Source organism: Lytechinus variegatus, chromosome 3 (assembly GCF_018143015.1).
Source record: "Lytechinus variegatus isolate NC3 chromosome 3, Lvar_3.0, whole genome shotgun sequence".
NCBI lineage: Eukaryota > Metazoa > Echinodermata > Echinoidea > Temnopleuroida > Toxopneustidae > Lytechinus > Lytechinus variegatus.
This window is the reverse complement of record NC_054742.1, coordinates 41107702-41127929: the sequence shown is the minus strand read 5'-3', so window position 1 is coordinate 41127929 and position 20228 is coordinate 41107702. Positions and strand designations below refer to the sequence as shown.

General features: G+C 35.1%; 1 protein-coding gene across 1 annotated transcript in view; it reads left to right on the top strand.

Annotated features, from left to right (window-relative positions):
- The window catches only part of LOC121411037 (ATP-binding cassette sub-family C member 9-like), a 35556-nt gene that overhangs the window by 12264 nt on the left and 3064 nt on the right, over positions 1-20228 (top strand). The window contains exons 5-28 of the mRNA XM_041603505.1: positions 1106-1261; positions 1839-1973; positions 4066-4228; positions 4967-5007; positions 5652-5858; positions 6666-6833; positions 7554-7632; positions 8634-8736; positions 9129-9227; positions 9756-9921; positions 10186-10323; positions 10800-11028; positions 11878-12086; positions 12488-12654; positions 14251-14320; positions 15308-15465; positions 16247-16339; positions 16686-16788; positions 17323-17436; positions 17840-17951; positions 18523-18650; positions 19122-19200; positions 19417-19525; positions 19929-20032. Of these exons, the coding sequence (XP_041459439.1) occupies positions 1106-1261; positions 1839-1973; positions 4066-4228; positions 4967-5007; positions 5652-5858; positions 6666-6833; positions 7554-7632; positions 8634-8736; positions 9129-9227; positions 9756-9921; positions 10186-10323; positions 10800-11028; positions 11878-12086; positions 12488-12654; positions 14251-14320; positions 15308-15465; positions 16247-16339; positions 16686-16788; positions 17323-17436; positions 17840-17951; positions 18523-18650; positions 19122-19200; positions 19417-19525; positions 19929-20032 (3130 nt within the window). The remainder of the gene's footprint in view (positions 1-1105; positions 1262-1838; positions 1974-4065; positions 4229-4966; positions 5008-5651; positions 5859-6665; positions 6834-7553; positions 7633-8633; positions 8737-9128; positions 9228-9755; positions 9922-10185; positions 10324-10799; positions 11029-11877; positions 12087-12487; positions 12655-14250; positions 14321-15307; positions 15466-16246; positions 16340-16685; positions 16789-17322; positions 17437-17839; positions 17952-18522; positions 18651-19121; positions 19201-19416; positions 19526-19928; positions 20033-20228) is intronic.

Below are 20228 nucleotides of genomic sequence, written 5' to 3'. Positions count from 1 at the left end.
TAAATTCTGCTAGATCGATCTATCGTAAAAGCACAACAAACTAATGTTATTTTCCTATCAGTTATTTTCCTATCAGTTATTTCCTATCAGTTATTTTCCTATCAGTCACATTGACTAGATCAGTAGTCAGATGGGTGCATGCGACTGTCTAGTCACATTCCTGATGTATGTTCTAGTCAGAAATAACCATGTAGTAAAATACAACTAGAAAATAGTCAAATATAACTAGAATAACAGTTGCACCCTGCTGATCCTATTAACTAGTCATTTTGACTGATTTGTTTTGAGAGTGTACATAATTCGGCTTTTAGAGTTGAAATTAATAATAAAAAAAGGTAAAGGATGATGAAACCTTGAGGAAAATGGTGAGAAAATACAGGGTAGAGAGAAGTTACTTATGAAGTTTAGTTTCTTGTTTCTAATTTCGATGGCGATCCTCAATTGAAAGTGTAATTACATTGTGACAGGCTTAGTACGACTGTCAATTCTGTACACAAAATTCGATATTTTAAAATTGTCTATGAAGATGGTGATTGTCCTTTTTGTGAACTCGGCAAATGTTTTATCAATTTTTTTCCATTAAATATCTTGAAGGACAAACTGCACCTTGAGGGACAATGGTGAACTAAACGTTATACACCGACAGTAAAGACCTCTCAATTGTAAACATTTGCATATTTGATTATCACCAAAGAAATATAACGAGATTTTTAAATTCACTTAGTTACAGGTATTTGACTGATTTTTGTTTCAAGATCGTTTCCTAATACCCTGTCTAATCATTTCAATAATCCCCCACAGTTCCCTTCTTCTTTAATAAAGTAGATAGATATCTTATTTTGATAACCCTAAAAAAAATATCTGTAAAACTTTTGGTTTTCTTACTTCTTTTAAAATTTCCTTTTGCATAAGCCCTGTAAGATGCCATTGAACTGTCTGTTATTTTGAACATGTAACCAATTATATATTTTTTGTTTTGTTGAACGGAAATGAATAAATCTAAGATTATACAAGTTGGGACGGAATTTTCGCTTATTAATAGTGATGATGATGATAACGGATAATCACATCAATTTTGCATGATTTATCTACTCTCCATTGACAGAGTATGGTGTATGAGAAGTCTCTCCGGTTGTCGACATATGCCATGTCAGGTGGTATGATGACGATGGGTCAGGTGACCAATCACATGTCAGTTGATGCAGCCAATGTTCAGTTTTTCTTCGATCGCGGCAATGAAGTGTGGGTTGCACCAATTCGGGTACAATATATTTTATTATTCATTTTTGGAGGGGGGAGGGCTATTTTTTTTGTATTGTATTTTTTTAGTATTCATGTTTGAGGGGAATTCTTTAACAGATGATAAGAATACCTACCGTGCAATGTTTTAGGCTTAAAAATTGAAATAAAACTGATTTTTCTCACTTCATTTTTTTACTTGACCCTGTCTTGATTAAACCTTCTAAGTAGCGAATTTAGTATTTTTTAAACTAAAAAAGTGTGTCTTAGGAATATAAAATGAACGATTGGTCTTAATCTTGCATCCAGGTTGGGAGGGCAAATGGTCAATTCATTCAGTCACTACTGACTTCTTTTTCCTTCTTTTTTTTCTTCCTGCTTTTGGTTAGAGATTGCATTTTTTAAATGTTCACTGTGTCATGGACCTACTATGACTGTGTAGACGCCATTTGATTTGACCTTCCTTCCAATGTGCACAACAAAGAAATATAGACTGGTTATAGGCAATAGAAAGTAAGGTAATTATATTTATGATCAAACGTATCCTTGAACTTTTAAGAAACCTTATCATTCTATTTATTTCCGTTGTTCCTTTGCAGATTGCGGTAACCTTAGTATTGCTTTATCTCCAGTTGGGACCACCTGCATTCATTGGAGTAGCTATATTCTTCCTCGTTGTTCCAGTACAATTGAAGATTGCAACAGCTTATGCGAATAATATGAAAGGGGTCATGGTAAGTCATATTTCCGTCCTAAATGAATATCTTTAGGCAGGAGCAGCAACACAGAGTGGGGCGACCACCCCTTCGTCCATATGATTTTTAGAGATATTAGCAAAACAAAATAAAGCAGAAAATGGCAAAGTATAAGACGGAAGATATGAAAGAATATTCATATAAATATATTCATTGAGAAGTATAAATTCACCGTTAGGTCACTCTTTAATTGTCTCCGCTTTCAAAATACACAGATATTGCCCTTCCCAAATCTATTTATGATTTCCCATCCCTGAACAGAACTTTAAAGAAACAAACTTAATACTTTCACTATGCAGGGACAGTGCGACAGTCGTTCAGTCTCATTTCTTTCTTTTGTTTTCATCCTCGGCGTTCTATTTGTGTCTGTTAGTGCATTATAGAAAACGGATGTTCCTCTTTCAAACGAGAACCAGGGTTTCCACTGAATAATTGGAAAGAAAGAACCCCTGCAATTTATTGCAAACTATCAATTCAGAATTGATTTCTGTTAACGAATGGATCATTGCTAACAGGCTTTCCTTAAATCTTATTAAAACAAACTACATGTTATTCAGCAATACCCTATCAACATTGCCAGATGATATTAAAATTAATGATGTTCAGATTACTGAAGTATTGAGTACGAAATTCCTTGGGGTACACATTGATAGTAAGCTGAATTGGAAAGTTCACATATCTCATTTAGCCTATGTAAACTTCTTTCCAGAAATTCAGGAGTCATTAATTCATCGAAGAGTATATTCACAAAACATATTTTATGCATGTTGTACTCAACTCTCATTTTGCCTTACTTGAATTATTGCATCCTTGCCTGGGGTAACGCTGCTAAAGTTAATTTGGATGGGTTATTAAAAGTGCAGAAAAGGGTAATTAGACTAGTATGTGGAGTTAGTTCACGATGTCACACTAATATTTTGTTTCATGTAAACAAGTTCCTTAATTTACATGACATATTTGATCTCAACCTCGGTTGCATTATGTATCAATTAAATAAAAGAGAACTTCCTCTTGCCCTTTATTCATTATGTGTTAGAAATGACCAAATCCATTCTTACTATACAAGACAAGTTTCTTTTCTCCACTTGCCATTGGTCAAAACTAGTTTTCGGCTAAATGCATTTGTTTATACTGGGCCAAAATTATGGAACTCCCTTCCTTCTTCTTTGAAGCAATCAGTTAGCCTCAGTGTTTTTAGAAACAAGTTAAAGACCGATTTGCTGAAGAAATACTTAGATCAGTGAAGGAATGCCTGCTTGTTATATCTCGTCTAACTTTATAAATTGTATTCTTTCCAAAATTGTCCCTGCAAAAATAGAGCTCTGCCTATTTTTTTTTTCTTCTTTTATTTCTTCTTTTGAATTTTAGATTCTCATAGTTTAGGTCTAATAGGATTTGTTTGCATTCTGCATTTCACTTTCTGTTACTTTTTAGTGTATCTTTTGTAAATATGTATATCTGTACCTTGGTTACTACAATTTTTTTGTTTGCTTGTTCTATGATGTTTTAAATGATTGCTAATGTAAGTTCTTAATATTCTGGTGGCCTATGGCCCACAAGCTAAGCTTTTATAGTAGGTCACCACCTTTCATTTCCATCTATTCTCATGGGTGTTACTTACATGTATATTATATAAAAAGTGGTGTATGTATTATGTATATCATCCTGTAATATTTACTTTTTGTTCTTTGCTATTTGCTTGTATCACATTGATTTACTGTTGTTGTTGTTGTTGTTGTTTGTTATCGGATTTGAAACGAAATAAAGATTCATTCATTCATTCATTTGCAATTCCCAGTTTTGCATTAAAGAAAATACTCTGGAGACGTTACAGTCCCCGACCCCTCCACACCCGTATGCCGATGCCAGTGAATTGATCCAAACCTCATGCTGAACAAATATGATGAAAATCTTGTGTGAAAACTAGCCGATGTTCTTCAACATATTTTATTAAGTTAAAAATTATTATGTAGTATTATTATACTAATCCTTATTCATTGTCCAGACAGTGATCATGTGACCATTAGTAGGACAGTTGTTTATGTTTTTACCTTTTTCCGATACTGTGCAGGCTAAAGCAGACCAAAGATTGAAATCATCTAATGAAATGTTGCAAGGAATGAAGATACTGAAGCTTTATGGATGGGAAAGGATGTTCAAAGGATTTATCAAGGTTATAAGAGGAAAAGAGTTGGACAAACTCTCCGTAGTTTATCTTCTTGCTGCCATTAACTGTAAGCATGGTCGATTTTTTTTTAACAAACAACGATAAAGGTAGTGGCTTTAACCTTATAATAGGTTTTCAAAAATGGAAACATTTTTTTTAATGGCAGTGATGATTATGTTCGTTTATCCGAAGATTAGGTTTTTCGATGGTTACAGTCCTTCCTATCACGGTTTTGTGAATTCGATTTTCGGTATTTCACTTTTTATCATTATTGGATGTTGAAATGAGGTTCCATATTCCAAGAAACAAAAATGCTCCCTTATAAAGTATCAATGAATTTTGCATTTGGTTATTTGCTTTGTGGATTAACACTGAATAAATATTTTCTTTTAAAAAAAGATGTTTTTCTGACCAAAAAATGAATGTATTTTGTTCCGGACTATACCTGCTTCGGATTGTAGTGAACTCGATGTATACTGTCTGTCCAATAAAACCAGAATCGTTTTGTTGAACCTTATAGTTCTTGAATTAGGAAAAAAAATCACAAATGATAAATCTCGAAAATAATTTGATATTGAGAATAACAAACCCTATTGTTCCGTGTAGAGGAAAGAAACATCAGCTGAAGAATCAGATGAACTGGGAGTTCAAACTTTTAACGTCTTTCGGATAATTTTTTTAATAACAAACTTGGGGGACAAAATGATGAGGATTTAAGCAAAGGTAAAATTATTATAGGAATACAGTGTAACGATCGACAACAATAATTGTCTTTGAAATAATTTCTTCCTTCATTTATCAACAGTTGTTGTCAATTCTGGGACCCCAATAGTAGCGAATCTCCTGGTAGGTACCGATAGAATTAGACGATCGATAACAATAATTGTCTTTAAAAAATAATTTCTTTATTCATTCATCAACAGTTGTTGTCAATTCTGGGACCCCGATAATAGCGAACCTCCTGGTATAGGTACCAATAGAATTAGACATTATTAAGAGAAATTTCTTGTGGGCATAGAGTAATATTTTATTATTTTTGGCTTTTGGGGCGGCAGCAGATTGTTATCATTATTTGACTGTTATATCAAATCTATGATCCATATTCAAGATCGCTCTTACACAGAACAATTGAATCATTTTTACTTAAATAATTATGTTCTCGGAACGAATGAACGTAGTCAGATAGGTATTTTTTTTACAAAGTTACATTAACGGCATTATAGTAGAAAACAAGGGTAAGAATAGGCATAATAGAGTAAATAATGTTTCTTAATGAAATTGGTGTGGGCGCTCCGATCAGTTATTATTATATTGTTTTGTATACATCGGTAGCGATAATATATACTTCTTTTTATATTCCAATATGCTTCGGAAAATTTTGTAATAGGCCCTATTGTTAAGACTTCTTACCATCCTGACATTGGGCATGTGTTTCAATGCACACTTCCCCTCGGATATTAATATATATATTTTTTTGTTTTATATAACAGTGTTTTTCAACGTATACTGCCATTACTGGGAAGGTCCTCACACCCGATGTCGCTTTTTCATCACTATCCCTGCTCAATGCCCTGACTGACCCGATGTTCGTTCTTCCCTTTGTGATCAATCTGTTTGTGACTGCCTGGGTGAGCACGAACAGATTGAGTTTCTTCCTCAGTGGTCCAGAAATTGAAACCAAAGATGACTTTGGAAGGGTAGGTATTCAAACATTTTCTATTGCTTGAGTAATTGTTGATTTGATTTTGATGTTATAAGCATTATATATAGATTTGTTAAAAATTGAAAAATAACTTCATTTTTATTGATAGCGAAATGTATTCCTAAACTCCAGCATTTCCCATATGAATGATATTTCATTGTTTTATGACATCGAAAATTAGATAATTAAACCAGGCTCACATGTTCTACTTGTGTTTTCTCGTAATTACATATCTTAAAGATATATTCTATAATATATTGTCTGTTATTCGTATTTCCTTTGATATGACAAGAATAGGAAAATTCAAACAATGTGAAATTTTTGTTCGTGCAAATAAACCAATATTAAACACAGTTTTTTTAAACCAACAAGTCACTCATGTTGCTATAGTGCTAAAATGACATATTTCCAAAGGGAATATTTTAATCTCTTAGCATTGAGTATTTTATGAAAAGAAAATGAAAAGATAAATATTTTGTAAAAAGAAATATTATAACGATCGGTGAAATTTGTTAATGGTTGACGTTGTGAATAGGGAACCTTTAATGGATCAATCCTAAAAATGTCTCTATTAAGTCTGTATATCTGGAAATTGAGTGCGCTTCGCGCGCCCAATAAGTAACTCAAAATATTTGCTGATGCCCCCCCATGCCGTGACCCACGGTACGCCACTGTATACACGCACGTGCATTGCACAGATCCATTCCTATATCTAAACCCATCGTCCTTACTTCCGTTGTGTTTACGAAAGCTCCCTAACGTCATTGTTGAATTTGATTTTTTCTTGTCGCTTTATTATCAGGTGGTAGAGGACACTATGAAAAACGGAAAGATAAAATCGGCCTCGCATGAAGATCACGAGATTCAAATGACGAAATCACTGACAATGAGTTATGAGGACAAGAAGTCATACGGGTCCATGGATTCGAGGTCCAATAGAGAATTCATTCCAGCAGATGTCGCAATACGTGTGAGTTTAAAAAAAAAGAGAGAGAGTTTAGACTTCCTCTTACCTACATCAGTAGCGGAAAATTACAATGAAAAACGGAGTAAGGAGAACAATATTTCGATGAAGAGAGTGAGAGAGATAGAGAAAAAAAGGTCCTGTCACTGATCTCGAAACATTGTTATTAGATTGGATGAAGGGGTGGAAAACGAGAAAAAAAATTGGAGGACAATTAAAAGAAAGAGAGAAAAGCCGGAAATGGATACTAATGAAGATTGAGAAAGGGGGGGGGGAGTTGAAAGAGAGAGGGGATGGGGGAGACAGAGAGGGTGAGAGATAGAAGAAGCGACGAGGATGTTGATAATATAGGGACCGCGAAGAAAGTGTTGATAGAAGGGGGAGACGAGCTAAACATGCTTAAGATGTCATTTTCTCCTGTATCATATTATACAGAATTACTCGTCTAAAATTCCTCTTTTGGATGCTGTCTTCTGTCTTTCACTAATCAGCAACAACAAACAAGCTTATAATAAAAAGGGTCGCTGCCCTCTGCCCCCCCCCCCCCCAGGGGGACACCCGCTCTACCTATGAATTATCTAATTTCTAGTCCTCCATACATGAAATCTTTTGAAACAATGCTCGAACCTCGATAAAATGCAGCATGATTTTTCATTACCTCTTGATGCTTTTTGATGACATGTACAGTAGGTCCTATATCATAAGAATTCAACGTTTGTGCTACAGGTTCGGGACGGCTTTTACACATGGGATCCCGATTCCGCAATACCGGTCATAAGAGATATCAACGTAGACATACCAGCAGGTAAAGATTGATAACTCATTCAATTTGTGTTAATTGAGACATATCAAAATAAAGAATCTGTCACCAATCAGCTGATCATTCATATTATGAACGATAGTCTTCTGATTTATACTGGATTAACGTGGATTAACAATGGATGTATGATATATGACATGAGATGAATGGTGAAAATTTGGTTTAAAAAACCGTTTTTGTACTTCCGGTTTTTACAGTCGATTACAGTAAATAGCGGAGAGAATAAGTCAAAATACTGTTGAGTCTGAATATTAAAATATTTGATGCTTTGTTGTAGTCATTGTTTTACAGAAAAGATGTTAAACAACAATTATACCCCAACAAAAGTTCTCTTGAATAAAGAGAAAAATCCAACAAGCATAACACTGAGAATTTCATCAAAATCGGATGTAAAATAAGTAAGTTATGACACTTTAAAATTTCATTTGAAATTTAACAAAATACTTATCTGCACATCCTGTTCTGTATCCAAATGAAGGTACTGATGACGTCATCTATTCACTATTTATTTTGTATTTCATCATATGAAATATTCTTATTTTCCCCTCATTGTCATATGAAAGAAAAATTTATTCCTCTCTTAACATTGAATTACCATTTTTAAAACATTTTATGGTTCAGTCTAGTTGGTCCTTGTTAAATCTTTAAAGATTGAAATATTTCATATTTAAAACAATAAAAAAAAAATGAGTGAGAGACATCATCGACTCTCTCATTTGCATTCCGCTGACTTGTTCATATAAGTATTTTGGGAAATTTTCACAAGTTTCTTTTCTTTACATCCGATTTTAAAATCAAATTTTCAGCGTTACACTCGTTCGACTTTTCTCTATTAGTTGTTTTAAATCGAAATTTTTCTGGGCTGGACTTGACCTTTAATAGATGATGTAAGTTTTTCTTGCGTACTCCCTTACATAGAGGAAAATAACTTTGTCTTTCAGTCAGTTACAATTTTCATCTTTATATCGAAATATTGGGAATGCTAGGTCAACTAACAGTGATTATAGGTACGGTTGGGAGTGGAAAATCATCCTTGTTACAAGCTATGATGGGAGAAATGACGACATTAAGAGGACAAGTTTTAGTACAGTAAGTATTAAAATAATTACCATTTAAAAGTGTATTAGCGATGTGGACCAATTGCAATTTGATAGATCACCCTTGTCTCAAAATATCTGCATCGCCAGTCACGACCACCATTTTTAAAATCCTAGTGATAAAAAAATATCTTACATACATATGAATGAATTCGAAATTATATTATTCCAAAAGATTTTTCATGTAAGATAATTGTTATCCTCAAAACCATTGATATTCTAATTAATATCGAGAACAAAATGAAGTTAACAGGAATATACAATCTTCGAATGATAATTGAAACATCAAATCCAAGTTACGGGATATAATAGTATTGGAATACCTTTTGACGCCATGAATGATTTGTGAATGAAGTGACATAACTCTGAATAATATTTGTCCAGGAATGGATCAACAATAGCATACGGGCCTCAGAAGGCATGGCTGATGAATGCTTCACTAAAAGGAAACATCCTATTTGGATCTTCTTTTGACAATCTCAAGTAAGTATTTGGCACATTATAAAAGTAGCAATACTATAAGTGATATCGCGTTCATAAAACATCTAATGCGTAAAGGTGTTGATGAAATGCATATAAAGAAGTGAAAGCAAACAAGTACATGCGTAACAGATCGCACGTGTCCTGTCGTTACGCAAACCTCTGCAATTCTAGAGAAAATGAAAGCCATTCTTTATTATGATCCTCTATGGTCCAGGGGGGTTGTAGTGCATGTCTCTTCAGGAATTTGTTATATCAATGGCTGCGTCACAGGCGCAAGAGGTCGCATGAGTCTGTGGTAAAAAAATCAGACAAACACAGCAACTGGGAAAAGCTGTAGATACAGAACACAACCCCCCCCCCCCCCCGACAAACCCTCACCCCCCTCCCACACACACTCTTTACCCGAATTGGTATTTTCTACTTATAATGACGCCAATTCCGAATACGTCACCCATGATCACTGCTTCAAAGAATAAATGGGAACCCTCATATTCATTTTTTTTGTCCCGATTTTTATTCTGTTTGCAGGTACCAGAAGGTCGTAGACGCGTGCGCTCTTGGTCCAGATATCGCGATGTTACCTGGAGGAGATCATACAGAGATCGGTGAAAAGGGTATCAACCTGAGTGGTGGGCAGAAACAGCGAGTCAGTGTAGCTAGGACCATGTATTCTGACAGAGATATTGTCATATTGGTATGAATTCTTTATGGTGAAAGGGTTCAACACATCACGGGTACTGTTCACATTGCCCATCTGTTTTTCTAAGGGTAGATCGGTGGGATTAATAGTGCAAGTTAAGTGGAGTTAAGTGGGCTGTGAAAGTAATTGTTTTAAAATTATTATTTAAATGATTAGCGTTGTCTGTAATTTCCTTGCAAATTATAGATTCACTTTCTTCCAAAGAAATTGTAAGGGTATTGAAGAATGTCTCTTCTTCTTTTCTTTGTTTCTTAATAGGACGATCCTTTGTCAGCTCTCGACATGCATGTCGGAGCTCATCTCTTCGAAAATGGTATTCTCAAGATTCTCAAGAAACAGAAACGAACCATTATCCTCGTCACCCATCAATTACAGTATTTACCAGAGGCTGATAAGGTGAGCGGGTGTCGGTCATCTTTAATTCACTAATCATTGAAGAAATAATCAATCCTATGTACAATTCTAATAATTTTTCTTGTTATATATGTAGCAATATGTAGTATTTTTAGGGGAAAAATAAACCGACAAGAGTATACGCACTCCATTTGCTTTCAAAGAATACACAAAATTATTTTTTCCTAGCGAAGCAGAAAACACAAGATATATTAGGGAGCCAAAACAAACAGGCCATGTTTTGTATATTCAGATTTAGATCAAGTTTATGGCAAATAATTTGGTTTGAATGCTATTCATAATCATCATTTTGCAGTAAAATATAGTTTTTTATCACTTAGAAGACAGTAGTGATAACTGCCCCACATCTTCTCCATCGGCATACAGCTACATTCGTATTTTTACGGCTATACTCACATGCTATATCTTAATAACGTTCTGTGTTGGCCACGCCACAATTACATTTTCTGTCACAATAGATCATTGTAATGCAAGATGGGCGTGTCGCTCTTCATGGTGACCCAGAAGAAATTGCCAAGGCTGACCCTTCACTGTGTGATGATTGGCAGAGAGCGATGCAGACATTCAGCGAATCAGAAGCGGAACTCTCAGGGGCCGAGTCTGAAGCTATCTTAGAAGAAAGAAAGGCTCTAAAGAAACAAATATCTCGACTTGTCCCTAGATCAAGAACACCCTCCGAAGCTTCAGGTAATATTCTGCATGGGATGGAAGTCACGACGACGATAATGACAACGTGCATGAGCAATTATTGTGGCAGTGGTGATGATGAAGAGCAGGGCGATAATAAATTCATAATTATGATAATCGTTTAATAGATGATGATGATGGTCGTGGTGGCCGTGATGATGATTATGGATGTTATTTTGAAAATAACGTTGATGTGGATGTTGATAAGGATGGAGTTAACGATGATGGTGGGAGTGATGATGATGGTGGTGACAATACATTTGATGAATTTGTTTTATTCTTCATGGCGGATGTGGTTTTGATAAGGATGACAATGAGGTGGTTATAATGATGATGACCATAATGTCCATGAGATTAATAATGAAAAAATGACGACGTCAACAGCTACGATGATGATGGCAATATTAATACCTAATACTGGTACTGATGATGCCGTTATGATCTTAGTAATAAGGAGTGATCATAAGGAGATGATAGGATTGATTAAGATTATAATTTATTCTGACAATGACTTTTTTGTTCGCAACAAAATTTATACTGGTTATAATACTGATGCTTTGTTATCATTATATTAAGATGGCGTCATGTTATATTATCGTTAATGGTGTCAAAATGCTCAGGATTTTTTTTTCATTTCCCGGCATGTCTTTCATTAATGACTCATTTATATTGTGTCTGTGAAGTATACGATGTTACCATTCCTTGAGGGTACACTGTCATTCCACGTACGTATCCCTACATTTAGCTATGCCGTTGTATAGTATCATCCGATTGTCTTGAAATTCATGAAAAAATACTTATCTACATTGAAACTTATTTTTTTTAATCACGTCTATTTTTCCGATATAGAAACGGAGAAAGGGCGACTGATAGTGACAGAGGACCAAGAGAAGGGTTCTGTTTCATATAAGGTCTATCTCTCATATTTCAAGTCGATGAACTATGTCATAGCATTCCTCATCATCATCACTGTCCTACTGAGGGCAGGTATCCAAATAGGCACAAACTTCTGGCTAGCAATCTGGTCTGAAGACAGTTTGACAACCAATGATACAAAGGTAAAACATTTTCCATGAAATATAATTTTCAAATGCACAGTAGATTATTGTAGTTGTACTGTATAAACCATGCGAAATATTTCACCATCGCACTAATGTCTATTCGCTATTTGTATGTAGTAATATCGTTGGTAGCATTTATAGGAGTGAATTTGACGTTTCTATTAATATAAAAAAATTGCTGTTTAAAAGGCATCAGCGTCACATTATGCGTGAATTGAGTACCACATAATGAGCGATGCGCAGGAAGAGCTCGAGTACTTCATAGATCATGATACAATGCAATCCTATGAATTACATTAGACCCCTTCCAGACCAATCGGATACCAGAATAATATCTAAGTTAAGCAATTGTGTCTTTACCATCTTAAATCTCGTATGTTTGGTTGATTTCAAAACAGACTTTGCTAGATGATACAAACTACTACGTTGCAATATATTCTGTTTTCTCGATCGGTAATATTGTGATGAGAGCTGTCTCAGTTGGTGCGATAACAGTGGGATGTTACCTTGCTGCCAAGAACATGCATCACAACATGCTGGATAATGTCATCGCAATACCCATGCGGTAAGAACAATGTCTTATGAAATACCTCTTCCACGGTGATTACCCGGATAAATCGCGGTGATCTATAGTGTATAACTCTGCCAAAACTTCTTGCAATGGTGATACTTGTATAGTTTTCGCCTGTCTCTTCACGGCTTATAAAAAGATGAAAGTTAAAATCCCAGGGGAGGGGGATACTTGGATTATGATTGGACGGGTGTGTGCGGTTCGGGGCTCGAAACCCCTTCCCATTTCTAAGGGTCATTTGACCGTGAACAGGTATCCATGTCTAAGAATATTTCTCCAAATACAGACCCATGTTCTTTAAAATATAGACCCATGTTCTTTAAAATATAGACCCATTTTCTAGACGTGGAAATACTACATGTACTTGTCCCGGGGTCCCGGCTGCGTACACCGCTGAAGCCGGCGACGATTTAGCGTTGGTTGAACGGTAGTGAGCGTTGATATCCATACCAACGGCAAACCATAGTTCATCACCGCAATGGATCGCTGCTCCAACGCCCGACACCGTTCCAGCAATTCCGTTTACGCTCATAAAACGCATACAACTGCTCTACAAAACTTTGTGCAAAGTTTAATCACCGCAGCGGTGGTCCAGCTTTCAAGATTTCTGCGTTGGCCTAGCGGACCCAAGCGTTCACGAACTTGCGTCTAGCGGTGCCAAACGTTGACTGGGCGTTGTTGGAGCCAGGTGAACTTTGCGGATAATTGCCCGCTGCTCACCGCTCGCAATATTTTTTGCAGGTCAATATCTTTGGAGCGGGAGGAGGGACCATCAGCGTTGGCCTAACGTATTCGGCATTGCCTTAACGGTGTCCAACTTCTGTTAAACAGTGGTGAACGGTAACGAGCGGTGATTATTTTTTTTTACCGCTCCAGGACAGCTCCAACAAATATCTGGTGGTGTGACCACTACTTAAAAATAGACATTTCCGGGGGCTTTTCCTGGGGATTCCTATAAGTATTTTTTTTTCAGAGACAGACCCATGTCAAAGGGTTATTCAGTTGAAAATAGGACCCATAGCTAGGGATTTCTTGCAATAGCAAGACCCAAGTCTAAGGATTTTTTGGCAAAAAAAACGACCCACTGGAGCGTCACATGCCCGTATACGATGCATGCAAGTAAATGAGGTTATAGAGAAGAATCGTGATAGAATAAGGGCCAACCAAGAGCCACTCGGGCTTCCTCGCTTAATTTCTTTAATTTACTAGGGAAATGGTAAGATGGTGATATATGGGTTGGGAGGAGACTTGTAGGAATGGAGAGAACTGGGTGGAGGAATGTGTTAGGTAACAAAAATATGATGGGAGAATTATTAAGATTCAGATCTACTTCGTAGAAATGCGTTTTGCAATGACCATACCAATCACTGATGAATTGTTATATTCTTAAATCATCAATAATATTCCTGCAATACATTATATTCATGTGATGATACTATAAATAATATGCGTTTATAAGCTGAAGAATATGATTTGCCAGTAGGTTAATAATATCTTTTCAAGATGAATAAGGACTTTGATGCTGAACAAATAGCAAACCTACATGAGTATGACATAACCATGTTGCATCCTTTTCCCTTTTTTAACCAGGTTTTTTGACACCACGCCTATTGGGAGAATACTGAATCGCTTTTCGACCGATACACAGTATATAGATCAGGTATTAGAAGGATTTCGTATTACAATACCAGTGTAATATTGAGGTGAAAATGTACATAATCAAATGCAACAAGTATGTTTTATGTTTGATTTTGGTTGATATAGCTGATTTAGATAACATTTGAATATACATGCACATAATTTTATTTGGTTTCTTTATATCATTCTGTAAATATTACTAATAAATATGCATTTTTGTTAAATATGAACAAAATGAAGGATTTTATTTAAATTTTCCAAAATATTAACACTGTAAAAACTGTGGTGTTAAAACTGACACCAATTGGTGTTGATAGAGGACCACACCCTGAGGTGTTAAAATAATACCCTAGAGATTGAACATTACACCAAAGAGTGTAAATGTAACAACCATAGGTGTTGTAATAACACCTATAGGTGTAAAACTAACACCACCAATTTAACACCGGTGTAAAATAACTGGTGTGGACCTCTATGTACACCGGTTAACACCACAGTTTTTGCTGTGTAGTGTGAGAACTCACCCTCAACAGTATATTTTCTTAGGCATTGTATATGAGTCTAGGAATTTCAATGAAAGCTTTAGGATGAACATGAGCGAAAGAAAAGTGCTTTTATATATATGTTTGAAATTATTTTTGTTATTAAGCATGTTAAGGCATGGGTTTATTAAATGTAGAGTAGATCCCCCTTTTTCAGCTTGTATATAACACTCCCACTTTCCACTACTATTTATCACTTCATTATTTCGTATGCCCCCCCCCCGAACGAAAGGTGTCACTGTACCTCTATACTCCGTCTTGATATCGCGCTCCTGGCACTCTCATACTCTAGATTTTTTTATGTTAAGTTATTTTGTCAATATTTCCAACAATTAAACATGATAATGGTCATGATACTTCTATCTAAAAACAATGTGTAATAGTGTTGTTAATTGAAAGTTACGTGTTCTAGATTATGCATGCCGGTAAACTCAATTTATTGTCCTTGATATTTGTCTTTACTCTAGAGGCTTTTACAGACCGTACGAACGATTGTCAATCTTATGTCACAATTGCTCTCATCGTTCATCGTCATCATCACAGTCAGTTTCTACTTCTTGAGTTTCATTGTGCCAATCGCCATTGGGTTCGTACTCCTTCTTGGATATTACATCATCACATCAAGGTGAGACATTTTGAAACTTGATAGTCGAACTCAAAAATTATCATGTAAGTTATTACCTTGTGTGGAGGTATGTTGCATAATCGTGATTTGGAACACTTCTTTCACTTATTTAGAAATTCATTACTAATCAGTCATATCATCTGTGGGTACAAGTGAGGTAATGATGGGATGTTTCGGAACCAGAGCTATGTTTGCTGAGCTCGTTCGTTTGTTTTTTAGTACAGAAATTGTACACCGAAGGTTAGGATATTGCTTTGTTATGGAGTGTTTTTACGGCAATTCAAAGTTCAGTGCAAGTCGTTTTCAAAGTAAAATGAAATATTTTTCGTAGGCACCGGCCAGATATATAATTCATGTCACAAAAAGGCAAATGTAAATTCTCTTCATCTTCGATACTAAAAAAAAAATTCTTGTCTCTCGTGCTGAAGTAATGATATGTTCTGATATTAAAGCAGTTGGGTATAGTGATGTTTCCATAAATACTTCACCCAATATCTTTTAAAGAAATTCATTGCCACAGAAAGATGCCAAATTCGTCGAAAGTGAGTTCTATCTCTTGAAATCTACCTTAATAAATTTTGGCATCTATATACGTTTGTAAAGTTTCGACATTCACCAAGCATTCACATTTTATTGACCAGTTTTGACATTCATATTTTTCGATGGTATTTCACTCTACATTAGTCATACACTTCTGTAAAGCATTATAGATATATTAAAATCTTCATTCTAATGCTAAAGCTCTCAATGCTCGCATGTGTCCATACTAATATGAATGTAGAGAATTACAGCGATGTGAGAGCGTCACCCGATCACCCGTCTTTGCTCACTTTTCTGAGACCCTTGGAGGACTGCCAACCATTAGAGCCTTTCGGTGAGTATATATATCTGGTTTACTACTTTTATCTTCTTATGTGACGATCGACTCGGATATGTTGTACGTTCCTAATCAAACCGATGATATATATTTGCAAACTGTCTGCAGACTGTCATGAAGGCATGTTACAACTTACAAACCTATTCAAAATAACTTTACTATCTATCAGAAGATTTGGTCTTATTCTTTTTTTGTGCCTTTTTCTTTCTTCCTTTTTTTTAAATACATCGGCTTATTGTAGTGATCAGCATAATTTTGCTTCTTTTGAAAGTATTTGGAAAGAAAGTTGTGATTATATTTTCTTATTATATGATATTTTCTTTCTCTCAATTCCTTACCCCAGTGATGAAAAGAGATTTTTCCAAATCGCACTTGATCGGATACTGCAAAACAACCGAGTGTTTCTATACCTGGTTACTGCACAGAGATGGGTGGCAATTAGACTGGTTAGTATTAATGTTGTGTTATGTCTGTTGATGTTTCAATCCTTATTTAATTGATTTTAAGTTCTTTGCAAATGGTCATTGGTGACTGAAACTCTTTTGGCTATGTACAAAAGGGGACAAGGAGTAAGTTTAATTGCCATGACATTTGTTTAAAATCCATTTGAACATCCTCACCTTCACTTACAATTTTGAAATGTCAAAACATCCTTATAGGATCACCTCTGTCATTTCAATTCCTGGTAAACATATTCCCTTACATGGCTCACTTATTCTTATCACCCCCTCAAAAAAGTCATTACTTAGACCTTGTAAAACAAATCCATGGTAAATTTCAAACTGATTGTGATTGGAGAATAGTGTTATGTTATACAATGCACATATTTAATGAATTTTTATTTCTATTAAGTTACATACCATTGTAATACGGGGCCAAGATTTAATTTTTTTTTAGATATAGAAGTTTACAGATGGAAAGCAATGTATTTCTTTGAATATTATATTGCTTTTTTTCCTTGTTTCTTGTTGGGTTTACAGGATTATCTTGGTGCACTATCCGTCCTTTGCTCGAGTCTTGCTTCCCTTCTTGGTGCCTTCTATTTCAATATAGATGCTAGCTATGTCGGGCTTGCTATATCATACTCATTAGAGGTACTGATTTTTTTAGAAAAACTTGTGATATTTTTTACATGTGATAAGATGTAATTTCACAACTTAATCAAGAAAAGATTGCTTCTCAGCATATTCATGTTGTGTAATCTAAAAGTTTTCAGCAGTTTATTCTTCAGAGAAAGCTAATTCAAATCATCCTACATGACTTCATGTATGGATATAAATGTATATTCATCCAAACTGATGTTTTTCCAGTGTATTAATCGCGATTAATATTTGGTTAGTATGGCAGGAAAAATCATATAACTTAGAAACGTTTTTATTTCTAAGTAATGAAATATAATCATATTTTAATGTGCTTGAATTTGTTCTACATTTTTATGTTGAATTCAACGTTTCAGAGTAGAAAAATCTGCTGTTTGGTTCCTTTCATGTCTTTCAGATATCTCTGTATATGAATCTCGTGGCAAGATCAGCTGCAGATTTAGAACTTCAAATGAACGCAGTAGAGAGGGTTCAATACTACACGGATGTACCCACAGAAGACTACAGTGGTGAGCATACCAAACCATGATGACGATGGTGGTGGTGGTGATGGTGAAGAGGTGTGTGACGGTATTGATAATAGTGATGAGGAAGATGGTGCTAATTATGACGACAATCGTTAATGATAATGAAGACTGAATGATGATGAAGATGATGACAACTTAATGATGATGATGGTGGTGATGATGATGATGGTGGTGATGATGAATGGTGGTGACGATGTTGATGATGATGATGATATTGGCGATGATGATTGTAGTGAAGGTTGATATACCTGTGATAATGACGATGGCAATAGATTTTGTAGGATGACAGTGATATTAATGACAATACCATAAAGAAATGGCATTACTTCCATAATTTGGCAAAGAGGAACAGGTAACAGCGATGGCATTCCCTCTTTAATAAAACAAATAGCAATACCCCCCATTCACTTATGTTTGACCAAACCCACATCCTGGTGATGTATTTTTGCTGGCAAATACTTATAATAATTAACTTTTTATAATTCATATTACTGTACATATAACAGCCATATGCTTTCACAAATCATTTGTTTTTCTTCTCACCTCATCTTAGGAAAGCAACCGCCTGATTCTTGGCCAGATAAAGGCCAAATCCAACTTGATGATATTAGTGTCCGGTACGCTAGTGATCTTGATTCTGTACTCAAAGGAGTTACACTAAGTATTCCTCAAAAAGAAAAGGTAAATGGATTATTTTAACCTTTTAATGTGATGTAAATGGTTGCTCCCATATAACGTGTATTTGCATTTTTATTTGTAGGCCTTATTTGCACTTTCCTGTGTTTTTTTTATTCGTATCATATCAGTGACAAATCGATCAGTATTCAATTCGAATATGGCAACCAGGAAACGAAGAAGAATATCATCTTTCAAACACGATTCGATAAAAGAGTTATCAAATTGTTCATGTTGTATAAAAATACATCGTTGAAATGGTTAAATTCATCAAAAATAGCCATTGGCTATTAAATCAAACCTTATGCAAACAAATGCGAAGAAAATGTATTATCACCGATTCATACATGAAGAATATGGAGAGAACATATTGATAAGGTGGGTTGACGATCATGATTGTATTTAGGCTTTCTTTTCAAATATCTAATTATAGATTTATCTAATGCGTATTTGTGTTAATTATTACCTTTTTTGCAGCTCGGTATATGTGGACGGACGGGAAGTGGGAAATCTTCTTTAACTCTGGCGTTATTTAGAATCATTGACACATTTAAAGGTACGCAAGAAAATAACAGGTTGCAATTTTAACAAGATATAGTGTTATGGGGTATAATGGTACTATGAAGTCATGTTTAGTAAATACGGAGAGCCTCCCGTGTTTTCCCTTAATATGTTTTTTGAATTTTCTTAAATTTATATATCTTTCTTGGTTTACTCCATCACTTTTCATAACTGCTAATTCATTAAAATCGTTTCATATTCAAAATTACAGGCCGCATTATCATTGACGGAATCGACATCGCTTCCGTTCCTCTTCTTACACTTCGTCAACGTATCTCCATCATTCCTCAAGATGCCTTCCTATTCACTGGAACTATCAGGTAAGATAACTACAATTTTGTAATAGATTCTTAACTAAAAGAAACTCAAAATATATTCTTTAAGGTATTAACAATGCCGATGAGCAGAAAAGCATGCATTTTCATGAGTTATAAATCGATATTACCAAATCACACGCTGTTCTGTATATTCAAACTCCACAAAATAGTTGCATGGATCCGAAAATGTTTCCCTATCCAATGAGATTCATGTTGCTAAAACATGTTTTCATAGAGCATTCAGTATAGTGTGAACGTTCGAGGATTAGTATGATTTTCTTTTATTCAAACAATAACAAACTATAACATGCTAATCGAGTGTTTTTAAAATGTTACAGAAGAAATTATCTTCTCACAAGCAGATTATACTCAATCTTTCTTGTTTTCGCCCTGTTTCTGTTATAAGGTTGAATTTAGATCCAACCGGTTCTAAAGAGGAATCAGAATTGTGGAATGCTTTGGAGATTGCCCAGCTGAAGGAAGTAGTCCAGCAACTTGAAGGAGCACTAGGTATATTTTGTTTTGATGATGCTTCGATGCCATCGTATTCGAAGGGATGGTCTGGGCTGAAAATATTATATTTTAATACGTAGAGTAGAATTCACTGAGCAAAATGCCGAAAATTTCATCAAAATCGGATAACAAATAATAAAGTTATTGAAGTTTAAAGTTTAGCAATATTTTGTGAAAACAGTCGTCATGAATA